The sequence below is a fragment of the Juglans microcarpa x Juglans regia genome, chromosome 5S (genome assembly GCF_004785595.1).
Source record: "Juglans microcarpa x Juglans regia isolate MS1-56 chromosome 5S, Jm3101_v1.0, whole genome shotgun sequence".
Lineage (NCBI taxonomy): Eukaryota > Viridiplantae > Streptophyta > Magnoliopsida > Fagales > Juglandaceae > Juglans > Juglans microcarpa x Juglans regia.
The window spans coordinates 7816745-7836130 of NC_054603.1; the positions used below are offsets into that span (position 1 = coordinate 7816745).

The 19386-nt window shown below is 36.5% G+C and overlaps 3 protein-coding genes across 4 annotated transcripts; 2 read left to right on the forward strand and 1 right to left on the reverse strand.

The window, feature by feature from the left end:
- The first annotated feature begins 3317 nt into the window (after nt 1-3317).
- On the forward strand, nt 3318-7055 carry LOC121268258. 2 transcript variants are annotated; one of them, XM_041172441.1, is made up of 6 exons: nt 3318-3902; nt 4921-5032; nt 5157-5328; nt 5410-5597; nt 5909-6053; nt 6350-6569. In XM_041172441.1, exons 1-5 carry the CDS (start codon nt 3433-3435, stop codon nt 6032-6034), a joined length of 1068 nt encoding a protein of 355 aa, XP_041028375.1. In that variant the 5' UTR covers nt 3318-3432; the 3' UTR covers nt 6035-6053; nt 6350-6569. The 2 variants fall into 2 exon arrangements, with proteins under 2 accessions (XP_041028375.1, XP_041028374.1); XM_041172440.1 differs by lacking the exon at nt 6350-6569 and adding an exon at nt 6711-7055 and having other exon boundaries at nt 3320-3902.
- Nucleotides 7056-7667: 612 nt separating this feature from the next.
- Nucleotides 7668-9642, reverse strand: LOC121268274. Its single transcript, XM_041172464.1, has 5 exons — nt 9143-9642; nt 8928-9039; nt 8741-8822; nt 7954-8005; nt 7668-7847 (listed from the first exon to the last, which is right to left on the reverse strand). Exons 1-5 carry the CDS (start codon nt 9533-9535, stop codon nt 7695-7697), a joined length of 792 nt encoding a protein of 263 aa, XP_041028398.1. The 5' UTR covers nt 9536-9642; the 3' UTR covers nt 7668-7694.
- Nucleotides 9643-10130: 488 nt separating this feature from the next.
- On the forward strand, nt 10131-15554 carry LOC121268278 (ER membrane protein complex subunit 3-like). Its single transcript, XM_041172470.1, has 8 exons — nt 10131-10425; nt 10524-10617; nt 12052-12171; nt 12334-12382; nt 12726-12825; nt 12933-12994; nt 13133-13191; nt 15114-15554. The coding sequence occupies exons 1-8, from the start codon at nt 10274-10276 to the stop codon at nt 15216-15218; spliced, it is 741 nt and encodes a 246-aa protein (XP_041028404.1). The 5' UTR covers nt 10131-10273; the 3' UTR covers nt 15219-15554.
- The last annotated feature ends 3832 nt before the right edge of the window (nt 15555-19386 follow it).

Consider the following 19386-nt stretch of genomic DNA (forward strand, 5'->3'; position numbering starts at 1 on the left):
AAGTCCCTGTCCCTCGAATCTAACTTGGTCTGAGAATTTAGAAAGTCCTTGATTTGCTTCTTGCTCCAAATTGTGAATTCAGAAACTCCTTGTATCTTGCTATTGTTTTTCGGTATGAACCATAGTCTGTCATCTGCATACTTGCATGCATCTTTAGTATGTATTTGCATTGGTTTGGGTTTTTCCTGGACTTCAATATTTCCACATGTTCCAAAATTTATTATTACTCCTTTTATCTAAGCTGAAGAAACATTTTAAATAAATGAATTCTTGTTTTCTCTTTGCCAGCTTCTTGAAGTACAAAGCTAAGCTATTCTTGTGGAAAAGATCCAATTAGAACTTATTCTTTAAATCCAATGAAAATCTAAAGTGAAATTAGGTTTATGAAAAAATAGAAAAACCACAGTTGGGGTTGTTTATATATGATGCAAAAGTTGAGGCTGCTTTTAATAATTAACCTGGAAATGTGGGCTATTTTACTGATTTATGATCACTAAAACAACCCCAATTTGAGTTGATATTTATATTAACTCAAATTCATAGCATAAGTGTTTTTATCTGAGCATAATCTCAAATTGCAAATTCAATGTGTTTTTGTTTGTTGGACGTGGTTGGGAAGTAATTTATTTGTCTAAGGATGGGCTTGGGAAAAACGATCTAGGAGCTCCCGGATTTGATGATTGGGAGACCATAGTAAACATTGCGAAGTTTCTTTATGTATTTTATAATGTCACATTGGACATTTTTAGTACACTATATGTCACATCAAATTTATATTTCCAATAGCTTATTAATATTCATGTAAAATTGAACAGTTTTTGTGACATAATAATCAACGCTTGAGTTCAATGGCTTTTAGAATGAAAAGAAAGTATGATAAATATTTGGGTGATCTTTAAAAGATAAACAAGTTGTTCTTTATTGTTGCCATTCTTGATTTAGGGTACAAATTGATTATTCAAGCATATTGGTTCAAGTAAACATTGGGCGATGAGAGGGATGAGGAATTTGTTGCACTCCTCAAGAGGGATATGGAGTTTTTGTATGAACAATATGTTACATTTGGTAGTGGGTGCACAAGTGGGTCTAAGTCTAGTACGTTTCACACTCGTAATGAGGGTAGTACATCAATGGGGAGTAGCTGTACAATTGATCCTTTAGCTTTTTTGAGAAACTTCCATAAAGAGCGAAAATCAGCAACCTTGATGAACTGTAAGTTAGAACTAGAATAGTATTTGTTGGAGGATGTTGAGGCTCCTACGTAGAGTTTCGACATTTTAATTTGGTGGAGGGTTAACTCCACCAAATATATGGTTCTCGCTCTAATGGCAAGAAATATTTTGGCCATTCCAATAATCATTGTAGCATCTGAGTCAGCATTTAGTACAAGAAGTCGTGTTCTAGATCTGTTTTGGAGTTCTTTAGCTCCTAGAACTTTAGAGGCTCTTGTGTGTGCACAAAATCGATTGAAGTCTACTCCTATATGCTTTAGAGGTGCTACTTGCATGGTGCCGGGTGGGGTGTACCCTTCCTAGCACCTCGCCCTCGCCCATGCAGGGGGAAGGATTTGAGCTCCGCACCTCGCCTTGGTGATGGGGGCGGACACCTCATCCGCCCTGCCCCTCACCTACTCTAATACTACCAATGACCCATTGTGCCTAAAAATTATATTTTTGGACCCAAATTATCACATAATTTAAATTGATCGTAACTACAAACAAAATTTAAAAACTAATAATATATTTTTTTAATTCATTAGAGTTGTATTCACTTCATTATATTGCATTGGCCTCCTAGGCGAAGGCAATACAATGAAGTGAATACAAGCCTCCTATATATACAATTTGTAGAAATATATAAATATATATATAATGCGAGGTTGGGCCCAGCCCGCGCCCGCTAGGGGGCTAGATACGGGGCGGGTGGCCCCGCCACCTACATCTACATGCGGAGGAAGGGTTGAGTAGAGGTAGGGCAATTGGGTGTGAGGCCCCGCTGCCCACCCCTAATATACTTGAGTCAAAATTATTCTGATACAATTGATGATGCAGACAACTATAAGTTAAACTCAGGTAATATATTTAGAGATTTTTTTTTTTTTTTAGTTTTTGTTATAAATCTTGATTTTGTCATTTTTTTATACTAATGTTTTATATTTTAACATCTTAATGTAGAATTGACCACTAGCATAACTAGTTTACTACATGAAGATGATTGAGGCTTAAGGTGCATTTGCTCAATTTTGTAACTTGTTATTTGCTTGATTTTGTTTCCTCTAGTTTTATTAATTTTTGTGAACCTATCTTACTTCTTCACTAATCTTGTCCTATTTTCTTCCGGCATAACTTGGAATGACACTCAGAGTTTGGTTAATTTCTTTGGCACAAGATATTTGTTTTATTGTTGTTGTTTTTCTTTTGTTGTTGGAATGAGAACTTGTTATTGTTGTAGATGATGGGTGATGAGTGGTTGGATAATTTGGAAGGATAGATGATGGATGATAGATGACAGATGATTGATGTTGTTGACTTTCTTTAGTTTTATTTGTTGTTGGAATGAGACAATAACATATGATTTTAATTTGTATATATTGTTGGCAGTTGTAGTTGGGAACAAGTAACAATATTGATGGCTTGTAAATTTTTTGTTTTTGTTTTTTTACTTTTGGCTTCAATTGCTTGTAAGTTGTAGTAAATCATTTGTGATTAGTGATTAGTTGTAGATTTAGTTATGCTTTTTTAATTTGCAGTGAATGATTTATTTTTGTAATTTTGGTTATGTTTTTCTACAAAGTCAGAGCGGAGGATAGACAACTGAGTTGGAGTTGTTGTTGGAGGTAGGCGTTCACACTCCTGACTTGGTCAGTGCTGATTCCTATACCCCTGTCAACCGTTGGATGAAGTGACTCTCATTATCCCAGATTACTCCAACGGCAGTCTACAGTTCGCTGAGCAAACCCCCACTAGTCCTAAATTTTATCCGACGATTCAAAAAGTCAAGGCTACCAAAACCTAATCACATTGACCAATACGCCCAGGACACGTCTTCGAGATTTTCATTTTCCTTTAAAAAAAGTGCACAGATCCACTTGGCAGTCTGGTAAATTTGATAACATCCCTTTATCTTTACTCTTTATTTTTCTTCAGGAAAAAAAAAAAAAAAAGAAAAGAAAAGGTGACCTCTGCACCGTCACGCTTCCCAATTACATCTCTGGGCTAACCTTTTTCGCACTGCGATGTTAGCAGGCTACGAACCGAAGGGATTATCTCGTCATTGCGCATCTGACGGGTATTCTAGTCTTTTCATGATTATAAAATGAGAGAGATTAGACAGAGACAGAGAGAGACAGAGACGAAGAGAGAGAAAGAAAGAGAGCAGAGAGACGATAGCCGTTTGAGTTCGTTTTTTCAGTTAGTATATGAAGGTGAAACCATGGCGTCCGACCAAGAAATAGCGAGAGGCGTGGAGTCTGTGCTCAGTCAAGCGGACCCTACCGTTGCCACCACTTATAATAGCGTCGTTCAGCAGTTGGAGGCAAAGCTAGGGCTAGACCTATCCCACAAGGCAGGCTTCATCCGGGACCAGATCAACCTCCTCCTCCGCGCCCACGCTCAGCCACCGCCCCATCCACAGACCCACCACTACCACCCTCAACAGAAAGACCATTTTGCTCTCCGAAACCACCCTCAATTCCCATCCACCCACCCCCAACAATTCCCTCCCCATTTTGCCCTCCAGCCCCACCCTCACCACCTCCCCGACGAGCTCTCCTTCCGGCAGCCCCAAAACCCGCCGCCGCAGCCCCAGCCCCTGCATCTGGTTGCACAGGTCCAGCAGCAGCCGTCGGTGACCAAGCCTGAGGCTTACGCTCCGAATGCCACCCCTGAGACCCCGAAGCAAAGGTTCTAAATTTTTTTTTTTTCTTTGGGAGTACGTTTAGGGTTTTTTCGGGTGTTTTTGTTCAATTTCAGGGTTGGGTTTGCTGGAGTTGCAAAGTTAGGGTTTTTCTATTGCGGCTAAGTTTGGTTGGTTTATCTTTACAATAAGTATGTCTGTTTTGACTAATCTAGCATCCATTAGTTGCATATTTTCACTATGTGCTAGCTAATTTCAATATTTTGAGTTTGGTACGTATTTATGGGTATTTAATGAATTTGTCACCTTTTATAGGGATTAGGTTCCATTTATTGACATTCTTTTTTCTTTTGAGTTCAGTCTTTAATTGGTTTGGAAGAGAGTTATGAGTACGGTCTGATAATAAGATTGGTATTTATACTCTCCCATATAGTGAGAGAGTTTTTATTTTTATTTCTTGGCTATTGAAATGCGTTTCAGGCTGTGTTATCTTCTGTCTTTGAATATAAAAGAGTAATTCATGTAGTCAATGTGTCGGCATATCCTAGGAATACGTTTCTAGTCTGTTTGGCTAGCGACTAAAATTCTTGCTGGAAAATGGAGGCCTTGACGGGTTCTTACAGTTAGTGCATGGCTTGCTTCTACTTTGATCTACTAAAAGTTTTATTAAAGAGATTTTCCCCTTTCCATTTCACTCGTTTAAAATGTGATCATGCTTATGTGTTTTGAGTGAAATTACTTGTGAATAGATTTTCGTGATAATATTTTGGTTGGGGTTGTTCCATTTTTTGTGTCTTTATTATGGAAATTCTGAACTTTTATGTGATTACATTTCTGTGATCTAGTTGTAGCATTTTTCTTCTTTTTCTTTTTTAATCTTAGGAGTGCCATTTATTTTGCATGGTGATAACTAGTGGTGTGCTTCTCGACATTGCCTTTTCATGCATTCTAATTTTGTTTCACCCTTGTATCTGCACGAGCAAGCACTTTCTGGCATGTTCCTAATAGGAAGTATAACTCTGATGGATGACTTGATGTATTTGTGTGTATTGTGTTTTGTTTCAGCACTCCGGTGGGAGCCAAAAGAAGAGGTGGTCCTGGGGGTTTAAACAAAGTGTGTGGTGTCTCAACTGAACTTCAGGCAATTGTTGGTCAGCCAACAATGCCAAGGACTGAGGTTGTTATTTCAACATGTTTTCCAATCTTATTGGGCTCTTTTATAATTTACATTACAGAAGTGTTAAGGTTTATGAAGTAATTGTGATATGGATACTGAAGAAACTCTGGTTTGCTTTGTTCAGATTGTGAAGCAGCTGTGGGCCTACATAAGGAAAAACAACCTTCAAGATCCAAGTAACAAAAGAAAGATTATCTGTGATGATGCCCTGCGTTTGGTATTTGAGACGGACTGTACTGACATGTTCAAGATGAATAAGCTGCTAGCCAAACATATTATTGCACTTGAACCTTCAAGTATGTAATGAGGCATAGAACACATTATCTGTCTTATAATGGTTTTCATTTAGTCAATGTTCCCCCACTTGATGTCTGCAGAGGAGTCAGGTCAAGCTAAACGATTGAAGGTAGATAATGAGTCTACAACTGAAAGTAGTGAACCGGGTTCATCTGCTGTCATTATATCTGAAGCACTTGCCAAGTTTTTGGGCTCTGAAGGAAGGGAGATGCTCCAATCTGAGGCTTTAAGGCGTGTTTGGGAGTACATTAAAGTTAACAGTTTGGAGGTAGGTATCCTGGTGCACGAGTTTGCTCCCCTCTCTCTTGCTCTCTTTCAAATCTAAATTGGCAGCTTTATCTAGGCTCATCTATACATACTAGGATTCTATTTGGTTCCTTTTCATTAACATCATCTTCTCATGCAGCTGGCCTTCTCCGCTATTTAAAGTGATTTCTTTTTCTTTTCTTTTGTTTTTTTTTTTTTTTTGGGGGGGGGGGGGGGGGGGGGGGGGGGGGGGGGGGGGGGGGGGGGGGGGCGGGGGTGTGGAGTTTATCATTTACCAATTAAATCTTTGTGGCTTTACTTGTATGATTTTAGGATCCGTTAAATTCAATGGTGATATTATGTGATGCAAACCTTCGGGAGCTCCTTGGATGTGAAAGCATTTCTGCATTGGGGATACAGGAGATGTTGGCACGCCATCATTTATTCAAACGGTCATGATGCCTGCAAGTGTTCACTGGTATTAACTCATGCAATGTTAATGCCGTCCCATTTTGCCTTTCGCATTTAATTGATCTATCTGCAGAGTTTCTGCAAATCTCGTGCTTTTACATGCGTATGTATAGCATTCGGTGTGAACTTCACACTTCATGTTGGATTTCTTGTTTACAGTATTTTTCCTTTTATCTTTTGGGTAGCATTTTGATGGTCCATGGAGTTCAGAGTTCGGGTTATGGTTGGCATTTCTATCTTTTATATCATTATGCCTAACAACCTTAAATATCTTAACCCACGCTTTTTCTGTTTTTGGCATAGAAAGGAGCTTGATTTGCTGTTGTGATTCATTGGCTGTTTCTGCCAACCAATATATATCTTGCAACAGTTAACCAACAAATATATTGTATACTACTGTCTAGGGGTTGACTCAAGTGGTAAAGGCCTTGGGTTTGGGGGTATGCTCCCCCCCAGGTCTAAGGTTCAAATTCCCTTAGGTGCAAACAATTTCTAGGGGCCATAGGACTGAGGGATTTTTCCCTTGAATTACCTAAAGTGCACTTGCGAGAAACTCATTGCCAAGGACCTGTGCACCCCCCGGGATTAGTCGGGACGTTGTATATTGTATACTATCTGTTTTGTGCTAAAAAACTGATGTAATGGTTTTACTATACTCTTGCAGATGCTTTGATTTGTGGCTCTCATATGATGGTAGAACAGATGGTGGAGACTCGTTCTCTTTTCCTTTTTTTTTTTTTTTTTTAATGGGTGCCATGACATGGTTAGATGACATGTTATATTACTCGGTGATAACTCAGAATATGTACCCACGGGCCAATGGCAAAGGAGTATCTTGTAGTTATGCCTTTGACCTGGATTTAATTTTTCTGTTTTTTTCTTTCCATTCGATGCTAACCTCTGAACTGACCGACGGAGACTGGTTAGAATGCTAAATTCTCTGTACATCCTTATGGATCACTGTGTGTATCTTCTTAGATGGCAGAAATGATTATTGCACTTGACTATCTATAACTGGTCCTATCTTGTTAAGTCCCTTTTTAACTGCAGTTCCTACTTATTTGAGTGGTCAACTAACTAGAAGTATATCCATCAAGGCAAATGGTCTATGGTCATGAGTTGATGCAAGTCAAATTTAGAGTTCAATACACCTTTTTATCCCAAATTATGAGTGTTTATACGTTGCCCTCAAACTATCAAAAGTGACATACTTTACACTCGACTATTGCCAATCGTCAATGAAATGCTTTATTTTCAAGCAGATGTTTAGAGCATACCTAATAAAGTGCTTACATGATATAATTTAATAAAAAATATAAATTTAAAATTTTGAATCTTACAAATTAAATTTTATCATTTAAATGATGTGGATGTTGTGCTCTATACACGGGCTTATGAATAACATAACTCTTTATCAAATAACACTCTTTTTAAAAATCCGACTATAAAAATGTGTCATGTTGAGTTTGCAATGTATCCCTTTGACAATTTAGGATGGAAAATATATATTACCCAGTAATTTGAAGATGAAAAGTGTATTTAACTAAAGTTATTTAGCCACCGAGGTTATACTATTTCTGCCACGAAGGAAATTGCATTTTCTGTGGGGACCAAATGGTACAAAAATCACATCACTATGGTCCATACCTTAAGATGAATGCCAAGTGAATTTAAATAAGAACAGAGAGACACCAATGAGGAACAGAGTGAGTAAAACATATACAACTCTTTCGGCTTTGCTCTTGGACCCCTTGGAAGTATCCATCTTGTCCATCATATTCATGACATATGCCATCAATTTCTTCAAAAGGAAAAAAATATATATATATATATATTAACATTTAGAAAAAGAAAAAGGGGAAAAAAAAGAGAAACAAGGAAAAGGAAAGGACCAATGAGTCTCATACCAGTCTAAAAGGTTCAATATGAAGCAGCGGCTCCATGAACATCTCTACGTTTCTGGATCGTAGAAAAATGAATCATTCGCATAAAATGCCAAAAACAAAGGGCAATTGTTTATGATAATGTTCACGTACGCGTGCAAATCAATTCTCTGTCTGATTTTTGAAACATAATTGCTCATTAGTTAATTTTTTTTGATAAGTAGTGATTTTACATAGTATCAAAATAGAAGTCCTTAGTGTGAGTCCTGGCTCTATACTCTAGCCCAAATAATTAAATATTTCACGTGTTGGATCCACTTATTGAGAGAGAGTCTAGCCCACACGTGAGAGGAAGTGTTAAAAATATAATAGAAATAATTAAATCTATATATTCTCATAAGCTTAAACTTTTAAGATAAATAACAATTTCACATAAGCCTAACAGGGTAATCATATTTCAAATAAGATCTCTATGAGATCCAATAGGCGACTTCGTTTGGTTACACAAATGAGATGAGATAAAAGTTGAAAATTAAATAAAATATTATAAAGATATAATTTTTTAATATTATTTTTATTTTGAGATTTGAAAAAATTGAATTGTTTAATATATATTGTGTGAGAGTTTGAAAAAATTGTAATGATTATATGAGATGAGATCATCTACCAAATCAAACCAGGCATTAATCGTGGTTTCTGTTCTTCATCAAGGACAAATTAGGGTCATAAAACCGTTGTCATCGTCCATATCTTCTAAACAAAAAAGATTAAAAGGAATATAAATAAAACTGAGGCAGAATATCTGTTCAACCTTATGTACACCTTCCCCTGGTACACTTGCAATATATGGAAGCTGAAACCCTTCCCTAGAGGCACGTGTACTTTGTTCCATTCTGTACATAAACACCACCACACAGAAGAAATTTGATAGAATCTGTCAAAGAACTCTCTGAAGATAGACAGTATCATGGCTATATAGAAGAAGATGGACAGCATACCTAATCTCCATGAGACACCAACACTCAGTCCATCATGGAATGTTGGTTTCACAACAAGTTCAACATGATTTCCCAAGCTTTTAATCAGATTGGAGAAAAAATACACCACTTGCTGCAAGAAAGAAATGCCATAATAATGCAATTTTTTTATTTTTTATTTATCATGCACATAAAAACAAAAAGACAAAAAGACTGATCAAGTAGTTCTTAATTACCATTTTCCCTTGAAATTGTTGGAAAAATGAGAAAAAATTGCAGACGCATCTGCATTCATCTCCAATAACATCAGATAATTCAAGGATGTTTTTGTTCTTGATTGCATCGTAAAGCTTGAGGACTGTCTCCATAGCTCTATGGTCTTCCTCTCCTGATCCTGCGTTTTTACTTTTAGCATCAAATGGCACTAGTACTGCTGCTAAACGCCTGTTCCTGGAAGAGATGCTGCTATAAACCAAAGGTTGGTACGAAGTTGGAGACTGAAAATTACAAAGAACATAACCCTTCTCTTGTGATTTTCCAGTATTGCTTGTTGCTAGAGAGCTATATGGAAGGGAAGAAGAGATTAGCCTACTGCTGTATTGGGGGGTGGGGAAAGAGACCAAAGCCATTTCTACGTTAAGAAATAATGGAAATGATTCGGAAAGTCATTCAAAATCTCACAGAAATACCTAAAGAAGAAAAGTCAGGAACATATGTAACCAAAAAAGAATCAAGAAGCTGGACTATGCATCAACGCAAGCTAGGTATCTTTCTTGAAACTTTTGAAAAATCAATTGCATGTGACTCTACTTGGAGACAGAAAATTTTGATAAGTGATAGATTTATTTTATAATTAAATAAATTTTATAATGTAACGTATTATATCAAGTCATATCAATTAATTATTATTAAATTTTATCTTAAAAATAAAAAGAAAATATTTTATTTTTATTTAAAAAAGTTTATTTTCAAATCGGTGTGTAAAATATATATAGTAAAGTGCTTACAGACATGATTTGATTTGTGAGATAAATTTTAAAAATAATTCTATGTTTATAGTGTTTCCATCATAAGACTATATAATTACTTAAGTTCTAGGAGATAATCTCATTAATTTAAAACTTCTACGGCGACGAGTTCCGACTTAGCAGCCTCATTCTCCATGCTTTTCTTATAAAGTTAAGAAAACTTGCACGACGGAATTTCGTCGCCATAACTGAAAAAATAAGAGCACTGTATGAAGACAGTGACACCCGTAATCAGTCGTCACGATGTCATAGAGGTTCATCGAAGCATAGAAGGGACGAGGGAGAGTGATCAGAATCAGAAAACACGGCCTTCATCTCTATAGTCTGCGAGGTCCATCAATGGCGGAAGATCTGGTGCTAGACACGGCGATCAGAGACTGGGTGCTGATCCCACTTTCGGTGGTGATGGTCCTCATCGGCGTACTCCGTCACTTCGTTGCCAAGCTCATGCGCTCTAACCAAGTCCCCGATGCCAAAATCGTCAAAGAAGGGTATGTCTAAAACCCCAATCTGTACACACGTATATGAATGTGTAGCTCTCTTATTACACGAAAATTTGAGTTTTTGTGGTGGTGGTCAACTTTTTCAGGCAAGTAGTCGTTAGGGCTCGGAATTTACGTGCCAGCGCTAACTTTATTCCTCCCAAGTCGTTTCGTGCTCGCAGACTCTATTTTAGCAATGAGGTATATTGTTTAAACATACATATGTGTGTCTGAATTGTAATATTATTGTATTTCGGTAATTAGCTTACAACTATTCGAAAATTAGATTAGAGAATGATTTGAAGACTATATGATTGCAGTAATGGAATGTTTGAGCAATCTCCTTTAAAATTTTATTCCTTGAGTGCTACAAAAATTATAAAATGGTCTTTATTAACTTTTAGAGCTTCGAGAATCTAGTGCTAACCTCAAAGTAAGACTTGAAAAGATCCTAATGCTGACGGAAGTCCAATTTAAGTGCAAGTTTTGGGTTCTTAATGAACGAATATTATTGTAACGACCTAATGGAAGGCCCAAAGCACATGACCTATACTCTAAAAAAACTAGTCAATGATATAACTGGAGCCCCATTAGAACCTTATAAAAAGTAAGAACTTCTCATTCCCAAGCAATGTGGGATCCTATACACCAGTTACCCTTATCTTTATCATTTGGGCATCACAATCTATCCACCTTAAATTCCTGACGTTCTTGTCGGGCTAGTCCATCGTAGGTGGCACGGTTCAAGTCCCACATTTCTGATTGGGATAGACCCACATTTCTGATTGGGATAGACTTTGATACAATTTATAACGCTCCAATGGAAGACCCAAATCACATGGTCTATATTCTAAAATGACTAGTCAATGATACAATTGAAGCCCCATCGAAATCTTATAAAGAGCAAGAACTTCTCATTCTCATGCAATGTGGGATCTTATACTCTACCTACTTTTATCCTTATTATATGTGATATCACAATTATCCTCATAGTCAAAGACAAATGATTATCCTAGTTTTAGAGTCGAATTCTAATATAAATTTCTATGGGGTTAAATTGAATTCTTGCTGCGGCTTCTTCATAAACTACCTATTCATAAAAGTATAGATTACTATGTACCAATAGAACCAATGATTATTCATGATTCCATAATTGAATCGATTACATATTGGTTACAACAACCTACTAGAAAAATGTTTTGATAAAAAATTGTTTAAAAACCAAACTTCTTTTTAATCCCTAGGGTTGGCTCAAGTGGTAAAGGCCTTGGGCTTGGAGGTATGCTCCCCCAGGTCTAAGGTTCAAATCCCTTTGGGTTTAAACAATCTCTAGGGGCCATCAGACTAGGGAATTTTTCCCTTGAATTACCCGAGGTGCACTTGCAGGAAATTCCTTGCCGAGAGCTTGTGCACCCCCAAGATTAGTCAGGACGCTGTTCCCGGACACCCGGTGCTAATCAATAAAAAAAACAAACTTCTTTTTATGTGTTACAGCTGTAATAATCAGGCTATTATGTGTATTTTTTTTTATCCTGTCTCTAAAAGGAATGCATTTGCTTAGAATAGATTGTCGTCTACATTTGCTTCCAGTCTAGACTCCGATATTTTAGTTATATGTATGTTTCAATGTGGCAGGAAAATGGGCTATTGTATGTTCCTAAGGGCCAGGCTCAAAATGCCCAGGCACAAATGTTCTCTGATCCAAATATGGCTATGGATATGATGAAGAAAAACCTTTCAATGATTATTCCCCAGGTATAGCAAGTTGCATGGTTTGTCTTCTATTTTGGCAAGACATTGTGAATGCATCTTTTTGTTACAGTAACTTGGTGATTGCTTGAATTTCATACTGTTTAGTTGGTGGTGTAATTTCTTGACTTAGATAATCAATCACATTAATGTTTTCTTGTTGGCCAGACTCTCACTTTTGCATGGGTCAACTTTTTCTTCTCGGGATTTGTCGCAGGTTTGTTGCGATACCACTATGTTAATTCCCTATGCATGGGTTGTGGTTTCAATCTTGAAAAATTATGGAATAATCACTTCAGTTCTCTTCTGTTGCATGTCATCGCTTCATTTTTTTTGTTTACCTAAAAAATGTTAGCTTTTTAAATTATTTCCTTCAGTATTTCATTTTGTCAATAGTGATTTCAGCGTCCTTCACCATTTTGAATCTTCAGTGTCTCTCAGAATTTAGGCAGTTCTTGTCAGTCTTAAACTCACTGTTTGATTGATCCCTTTCTCTTTGTTAATGTCCATATATTGATGTTACCATGCAATGGTTATCTAAATTCCTCTCTTTCCTGCAGCTAAAATACCATTTCCATTGACTCAGAGGTTTAGGTCAATGTTACAGAATGGAATTGACTTGAGTACCGTGGATGTTAGCTATGTCAGTAGCCGCTCATGGTACGAGTCAAACCTTGTGATTCTTTTAGTTGAATAAATTTTTTTAATTTCTTTCTACCTTGTGTAGTTGACTGTTGCATCTAATAATTCAAAACAAATTCTTTCAGGTATTTCCTCAATTTGTTTGGACTAAGAGGTTTATTTAGTCTCATTCTGGGAGAAGAAAATGGTTAGTATTAAGCAGCTCAGGAAATAAAAATAAAAATAAAAAAGACCCTGAAGCCCTGGAGCTGTCATTCAGAGTTTCTCTGATGCTGAGATTTTTTATGCCCCCTTTGAATTTATCATATGGTGTTTTCTGATGCAGCCACAGATGACACACAGCGTATGATGCAAATGGGTGGGTTTGGCTTTGATCCAACAAAGGTACAGTTTTAAGGTTTTTGATATTGCCCTTATTAATGCATTCGCATTGGGTCTGATAAAATGAATTGCTGTGAAAAATTTAGATAGAATTCCCCGAAATTACGCACATCCAGTTAGCCATTCCCAATCCAAATTACCAATGACCTACAGTGCCTCTCCAAATTGGTGATACGCTGTAGCAAAGCTAAATAATATTGCCCAATTCTCTCTCTCTGGTACATGAGCACGTATACACAAGCGGGATGGGTTTTTTGGCTTTGCCTGGCAGCCTGGGGTATCAGCATTCCTTAACACTATGGGTTGAGCTCCAAAGAGGGATGGCGGCATGTGGGAGTGGCGATGGGATGAAAACGAGTGGTGAACTTCAAGGTTTCATTGATGACTCCTTGATTTTTTGGTGTGTTGGTTGTTTAGGCTGATCCCTTGTGGGTTGAGGTGGATTTTCTAGGTTGACGTAGATTTTGTTGGTGATTTTGGGGATGTTGAGACTTTCTGTGTGGAATTTCAACCAGACAGGATTGAGTTCTTCGACCAGAATGGGGTGGGATGGTTTGGGGGAGGGGGAGTTTTTGTGCTGTTCGTGCACGAGAGAAGAAAGTGAGATTAATTATTGGACAAAATGAATATAAAATTATTGGACAGATAATTTAAATAGAGTAGAGAAAAACTTCAGATTTACTCATATATTTTATTTTTGAATAGTGTATGGGTAAAATAGAAAAAAGGGGGTTTTCTGGTTAAAATTCGGTTGGAGGGTGCATGAGCTTATGCCAATGCTCTTAGGCTTAAGAAGTTTTTACTCATCAAGTTGCCATATATCTTCCTACAACTTTCTCCATTCCTTTTTAGTCATATGAAGAATAGCACTGCAGTACTTGTAATATTTACTAAAATTTTGAGCATAAAAATAATACCATCGCCAGATTTAATAAAAGAATGTCTGTTTTTGGAAGTATTTCGTTGGAAATCAACCTCCAAATTCTACCGTTTTCATTTCTTTCTTTTTTTTTTTTTAGACAAAGCAATACTAATAATAATAAAAATAATAAGCGAGCGAAAGATACTCTTTTTATTGTTTAGAATCATGGCTTGTTAAATTTTTGGCTACTCTGGTAGTTCTTGAATTGACACCCTACTTTGTTAGTTTTTGTGGGAAATGCCAGCTATTTTGAGCACCTCAAGTGTACAGAACAACCCGCTCCTGTACACCCTCCCACCTCCTTTCTATTGCTCGTGTGCACATATTACCTGACCTCCTCCAACTCCACGTCTCTCTATCTCTCTGTGATATAAATATATCAGCATGCATTGTCAGCTTAGGTGGGACTGTGGTTGCACTTTTGTGTAAGAGCTACTGGTCTTGGCCAGTGAACTAGGACCGCTGATTATGCATCTAAAAATATCTGCAATAGTTGCCCTGTTGCCCTCGTAAATGTTTATTGTCAACATGTATTCATAGATTGTGAGTGACCAACAAAAAATTAAAAAAAAATTAAATACAAAAAGAGTAGTAGATAGGTAGTAGTAAAGTAGTAACTCTATCATTATTCTTGCTCTTATATACGTATATCTGGTACTGTACCCTTAGTGGAACAAATTCTGCCAGATGGGACATTTGATATAGGGTGGCTCTACAGGCAGAGTTGGGAGCTCTTACTGGGGGTACCCGCTAGTGTATTTTTTATGTGTTTTTTTTTTTTTTTTTTTTTACTTTTTTCACATGTATTTTTTTTTTTTACTTTTAAATATTTTTTAAAAAAAGAAAAAATTTATAACATTATTAAAAAATACTTTTATAATTATTAAGTAAAAATAAATAAAAAAATCCCAAGCCCCAGCCGGAGCTCCAGGAAGTGTAGCATTTTCCTTTAATATATGTGGACTTTCGAAAAATTGATTGCCTCGGTGACTTTCTTTTTCAGAGTTTGGGGGCTGAGAAAGACAGTCTCGACATAGTTCAGCATGACTGGGCCCTACCAAAATTTGAGCAACGTGCTGAAGCGGTTTTGAGAAAGGCTCTCAGATGAGGAATGGCGTCCGCTGATTCGCAGCTTAACGAGGTTGTACACAGCACAGTTTTTTCCCCCCCATGTTGTAACCAACATCTTGAGTACCATGGGGGCCATGGCTCCACAGCTCTTTCCCCCTTGTTTTCAGTTATAAGGTGTACTCCTTCAAAGGATATTATTAGGTAGCGCCTCCCAAAACTCTCACAACAGCATGATAAATCATCCCCAAGGGTTTATCTTAATTCTAACACTTCATTTCTATTTAACATTCCAAAGCTTCCTTTGGAAAACTATTCTATGGATTCGTTTTATTTGCATCTGAATAAGAAAAAACATAGTCTTCACGGTCTCCAATCCGCATTCGGGTTTACGCACCTGACCGTAGTGTTTTCATGTGGTGCTTTCAATTTCCTGCATGAGTTCCTTCATGAGAAATATGGGTAGTTTATTGTATTCCAAATAGCTCAAGCCTTACTAAATAAGTCGGCCATAAATAACTTGTCTGCAAACAGAGGGTGGGTGTAGATGAGATGATCAAACTCTATAGTCTGGTGTTCAACAAAACGATTTTGTCACAAAAACCGTAAAATTGAAGGAGGTGGGCAATGATTACAACAATATAATAGTGTTGATGATTTAGTAAATTTCGCAGCAATTTCGACTCAAACGAGCTCTTCCAAAGTGGTGGATATTTTGAGCTCTTTTGATTGATAATTGAAATATTCAGTGGAAGGTCCAGTCCATGAGCAACGCCTTTTACAATGGCAGGCAGGAACTTGCTAGTTCAATTGACAAGACAAATTAAGCAACATATCAATAAAGTTTATAAACTATTAAACGGTAAGGGTACTGTGATATTCCATATAATAAAGATAAAGATAGATAGTGAATGAAATCTCATATTGCTTGAAAATGAGAAGTTTTTGCTCTTTATATAGTTCTAATGTTGTTTTAATTGTATAATTGACTAATCTTTTTGAAATATAGTTAATGTGATTTGGACTTTTTATTGAGACGTTACAGATACTGCACGAGTAAGAGAGGAGAAAAAAGAGATTGCAAAAAATGACAAAAGTTTTTTTCTACCTCATCTTTTGTAAGAAATTTGATTCAATATATTTAAGTGTAAATTCATAATATTTGAGTTGACAATGTATTCTGAGATTGCAACAGCGCCACAATTTACTTTATTCGTTTTTAATTATTTATTTATTATAAATTTTAAGAACGTAGACTTTAATACCAAATAAATCAACCACGAAACCTTAATGCTTAGTCTTCTTGATGTTGAAAAAAGAAAAGAGGGAAATCTACGAGTCATTGAGTGGAGAAAAGTAATGTTTGCCAAACCAGTCGCAATTAAGAAGAACAGAAATACATGTTGGCATAAAAGCTCAGATGCAGCCATTGGAGTGGGACCAATTACAGTACACTGTGGTGAATCAAAGCAAGCATGGCAGAAAATTATTAACAATTTTGCTACGTACAATCGCCCCTGCGAAACTTTGTGTAACCGGATGACGTAGTTATGACAATTTATGTTTTTAAAGAAAAAGAAAATCGAGAAGACATCAGACTAGAAGAAGGATTGAGATCTTTTTCCTTAGACTTGCACGTATCTTTTGCGGACTTGACAAATTTTATTGTTAGCTGATCAATCTCTTTCTCTAATTTCTTCAGATCATCCTTGGGAGCATGTGAATATAATTACTTAACTGTATCCACTGCTTTCTGGTAAGCCCTTCTTGTACTTTGCCTGGCATCTTCACAAGACTTGGTAATTACCTTACGTACAGCCTGTACATGCTCTTTCATCAATGGTAGAATAATGGCAACAAAAAGCATTAAGGTTCTTGTTGTGGGAGGTATTGGGTATTTTGGAATCCTCCTCCGAGGATCGTGACAGCAAGTTTAGCCCGAGGCTACAAAACCTTTTTCTTCAACGACCATAGTTGGGTCTTGACGCCGACAATGGAGTAAGAATTGAAGAACAACTAAACAATTTTATTGAGTTTTATGAGGTACACAAAAACAGAATTTCTAGTACTCTGTAAAACTCTCTCAATTTTTTTTCTTCACTATCTGAGATCTATCTCTCTATATCTTTTGATGCATATACTCCTAGTCTATTTATAGGCAAAGCTTAAAAGTAAAAAATACAGCTGTAGTTTTCAAATCAATTTGAATTCTTCTTTTGACCTTTGACGTCTATGGACTATGGCGGTTCCCAGCTTGCTCCATGGCTAAGTATAAAAGCTGGAACATTGTGGATAATTCTGGAATCAATGATTAATTTCCATCAGGGTGTTCGTGGGTGTTCGCAGAAACCACGAAGATTGACTGTGGAGAAGACGAAGAATGGGCTATGGCAGGCTGCGGCTTCGTGGGGCGATGACTTCGTGGAGAAGACGATGAGGCTTCAGATAAGTGAATTACTTTTTTTGTGGGAAATCAAACTAATGGAGGAAGAGTAGAAATGTCAAAAAAAAAAATTATCAAAAGAAGCGTCCGGTTACGCTGGGTTCCCAGCTCGGTTGTAAGTATAGTTTTTCAATTATTAATCCCCTGGAAGGCCAGCATGATCCTACGTGTATACACGTGGGGAGACATCAACATTTGAAACATTAAAACAAAAAATCATGGGACCGAGAATTATAGCAGTAATTAGTATTGACTATGCATGGACTAGTGGGTCCTACATAGGCATAAAATATTTGTAGGCCCACTTCGATGACCTCATCGAATTAAAATTTTCATTTTTCGATGACTCATATACACGTGGCGTTCTACCACTCGATGACCGTTGCTGAGGTCCATAATCTAGTGGGACCCCACTCCACCGTCCAACTTTCCACCAACTTTACAGTTTGAGTTGGCATGGCAAAGAAATGCAATGAGCCCACCTTGTGAGCCTATCGGTAAAAATAATTTTTTACAAGTTTTTTTTATTAATTTTAAAGTATTATTGTTGAGGATTTTTTTATATTAATTAGGAAAAATATATAATTTAATTTTTTTCATAATTATTATCAGCTATGAAATTAATGGTTTAGTGATATATATATATATATATATTTTAATAATCTTTCGTTTCATATGCCTGAATCATTCGGAAAAAATAGTCATCATTAAATTATATAAAATTGAGTAGTATGTCCATCTCACTTACATGACTTACTGTGAACTATTAGTTTATAATTTTTTTATATTATAAAGTAGATTTCATATATCATATTAAATATAAACTTTTTTTTTATATAGAATCTTTATGTAAATCTAAAAGAAAATTCAAAGATTTATTATAAAGTTATTTTTTTATCCAAGAAAATATTTTTGAAAATTCATATCCACTTTTCTATCTAATTAACACCAGAAAATCTTATATCACACTTTTTTATTTATTAATTTTATCATTTTATCTTAAGATTTAAATATATGTATTTAAATTAAAAGATAAAAATAATAAATCGATTAAAGTAAGGATTCCATTATATCATTATTTCGAAAATAATATTAAATGAATCATAGGAGTGACTGTGATCCAGCACGGCAAATCCGACGGATGTACATAGGTTCGGAGTCACGAGGAATACGAACTGGAAAGCATCCACAGGTGGGCCCTCCTCCCTACGGCGTTCCGACTTTTATAAAAGGGGCGGTTCCCAACGCTAGCAGCAATGGGGGCAGCTTCAGGATCAAGGACGGAGAAGCAGGCCACGTCATCATATATTCTATTTTGGGCGGGGCCAACTGGACAGTAATGATCGCAGTGGGCGGTAAAGGGTCCCACATCGGGCACCGCCCTAGGGCAGCTTGTTGGCTTTTTTTGGGTTCATCTCCATTACATTACATTACATCCATGATGGAATGTGATTGGTTTCTAAGAAAAAATAGTGGTGATTTGCTATTTCGACAGTGAAAGAAAACCTTAAAAACGGTGAACAATCAATTGAAACACCCCCCAAAAATAAAGGCAAACTCCTAAAGTAAAAGTTGCTCCTGTTTTGTTTTTTTCCCAAAAATCAATGTTTAATGGTCTGCTTGAATAAGGATTAATTTGGGTAGTGAATAATACATTATTATTATTATTTATTATTATTTAATATTTTATCATTATTTTTTATTACTATTTACAAAATTTTGAGATTACCTCATTTTTCAAATACAACCTAAATCTTAAATCGCT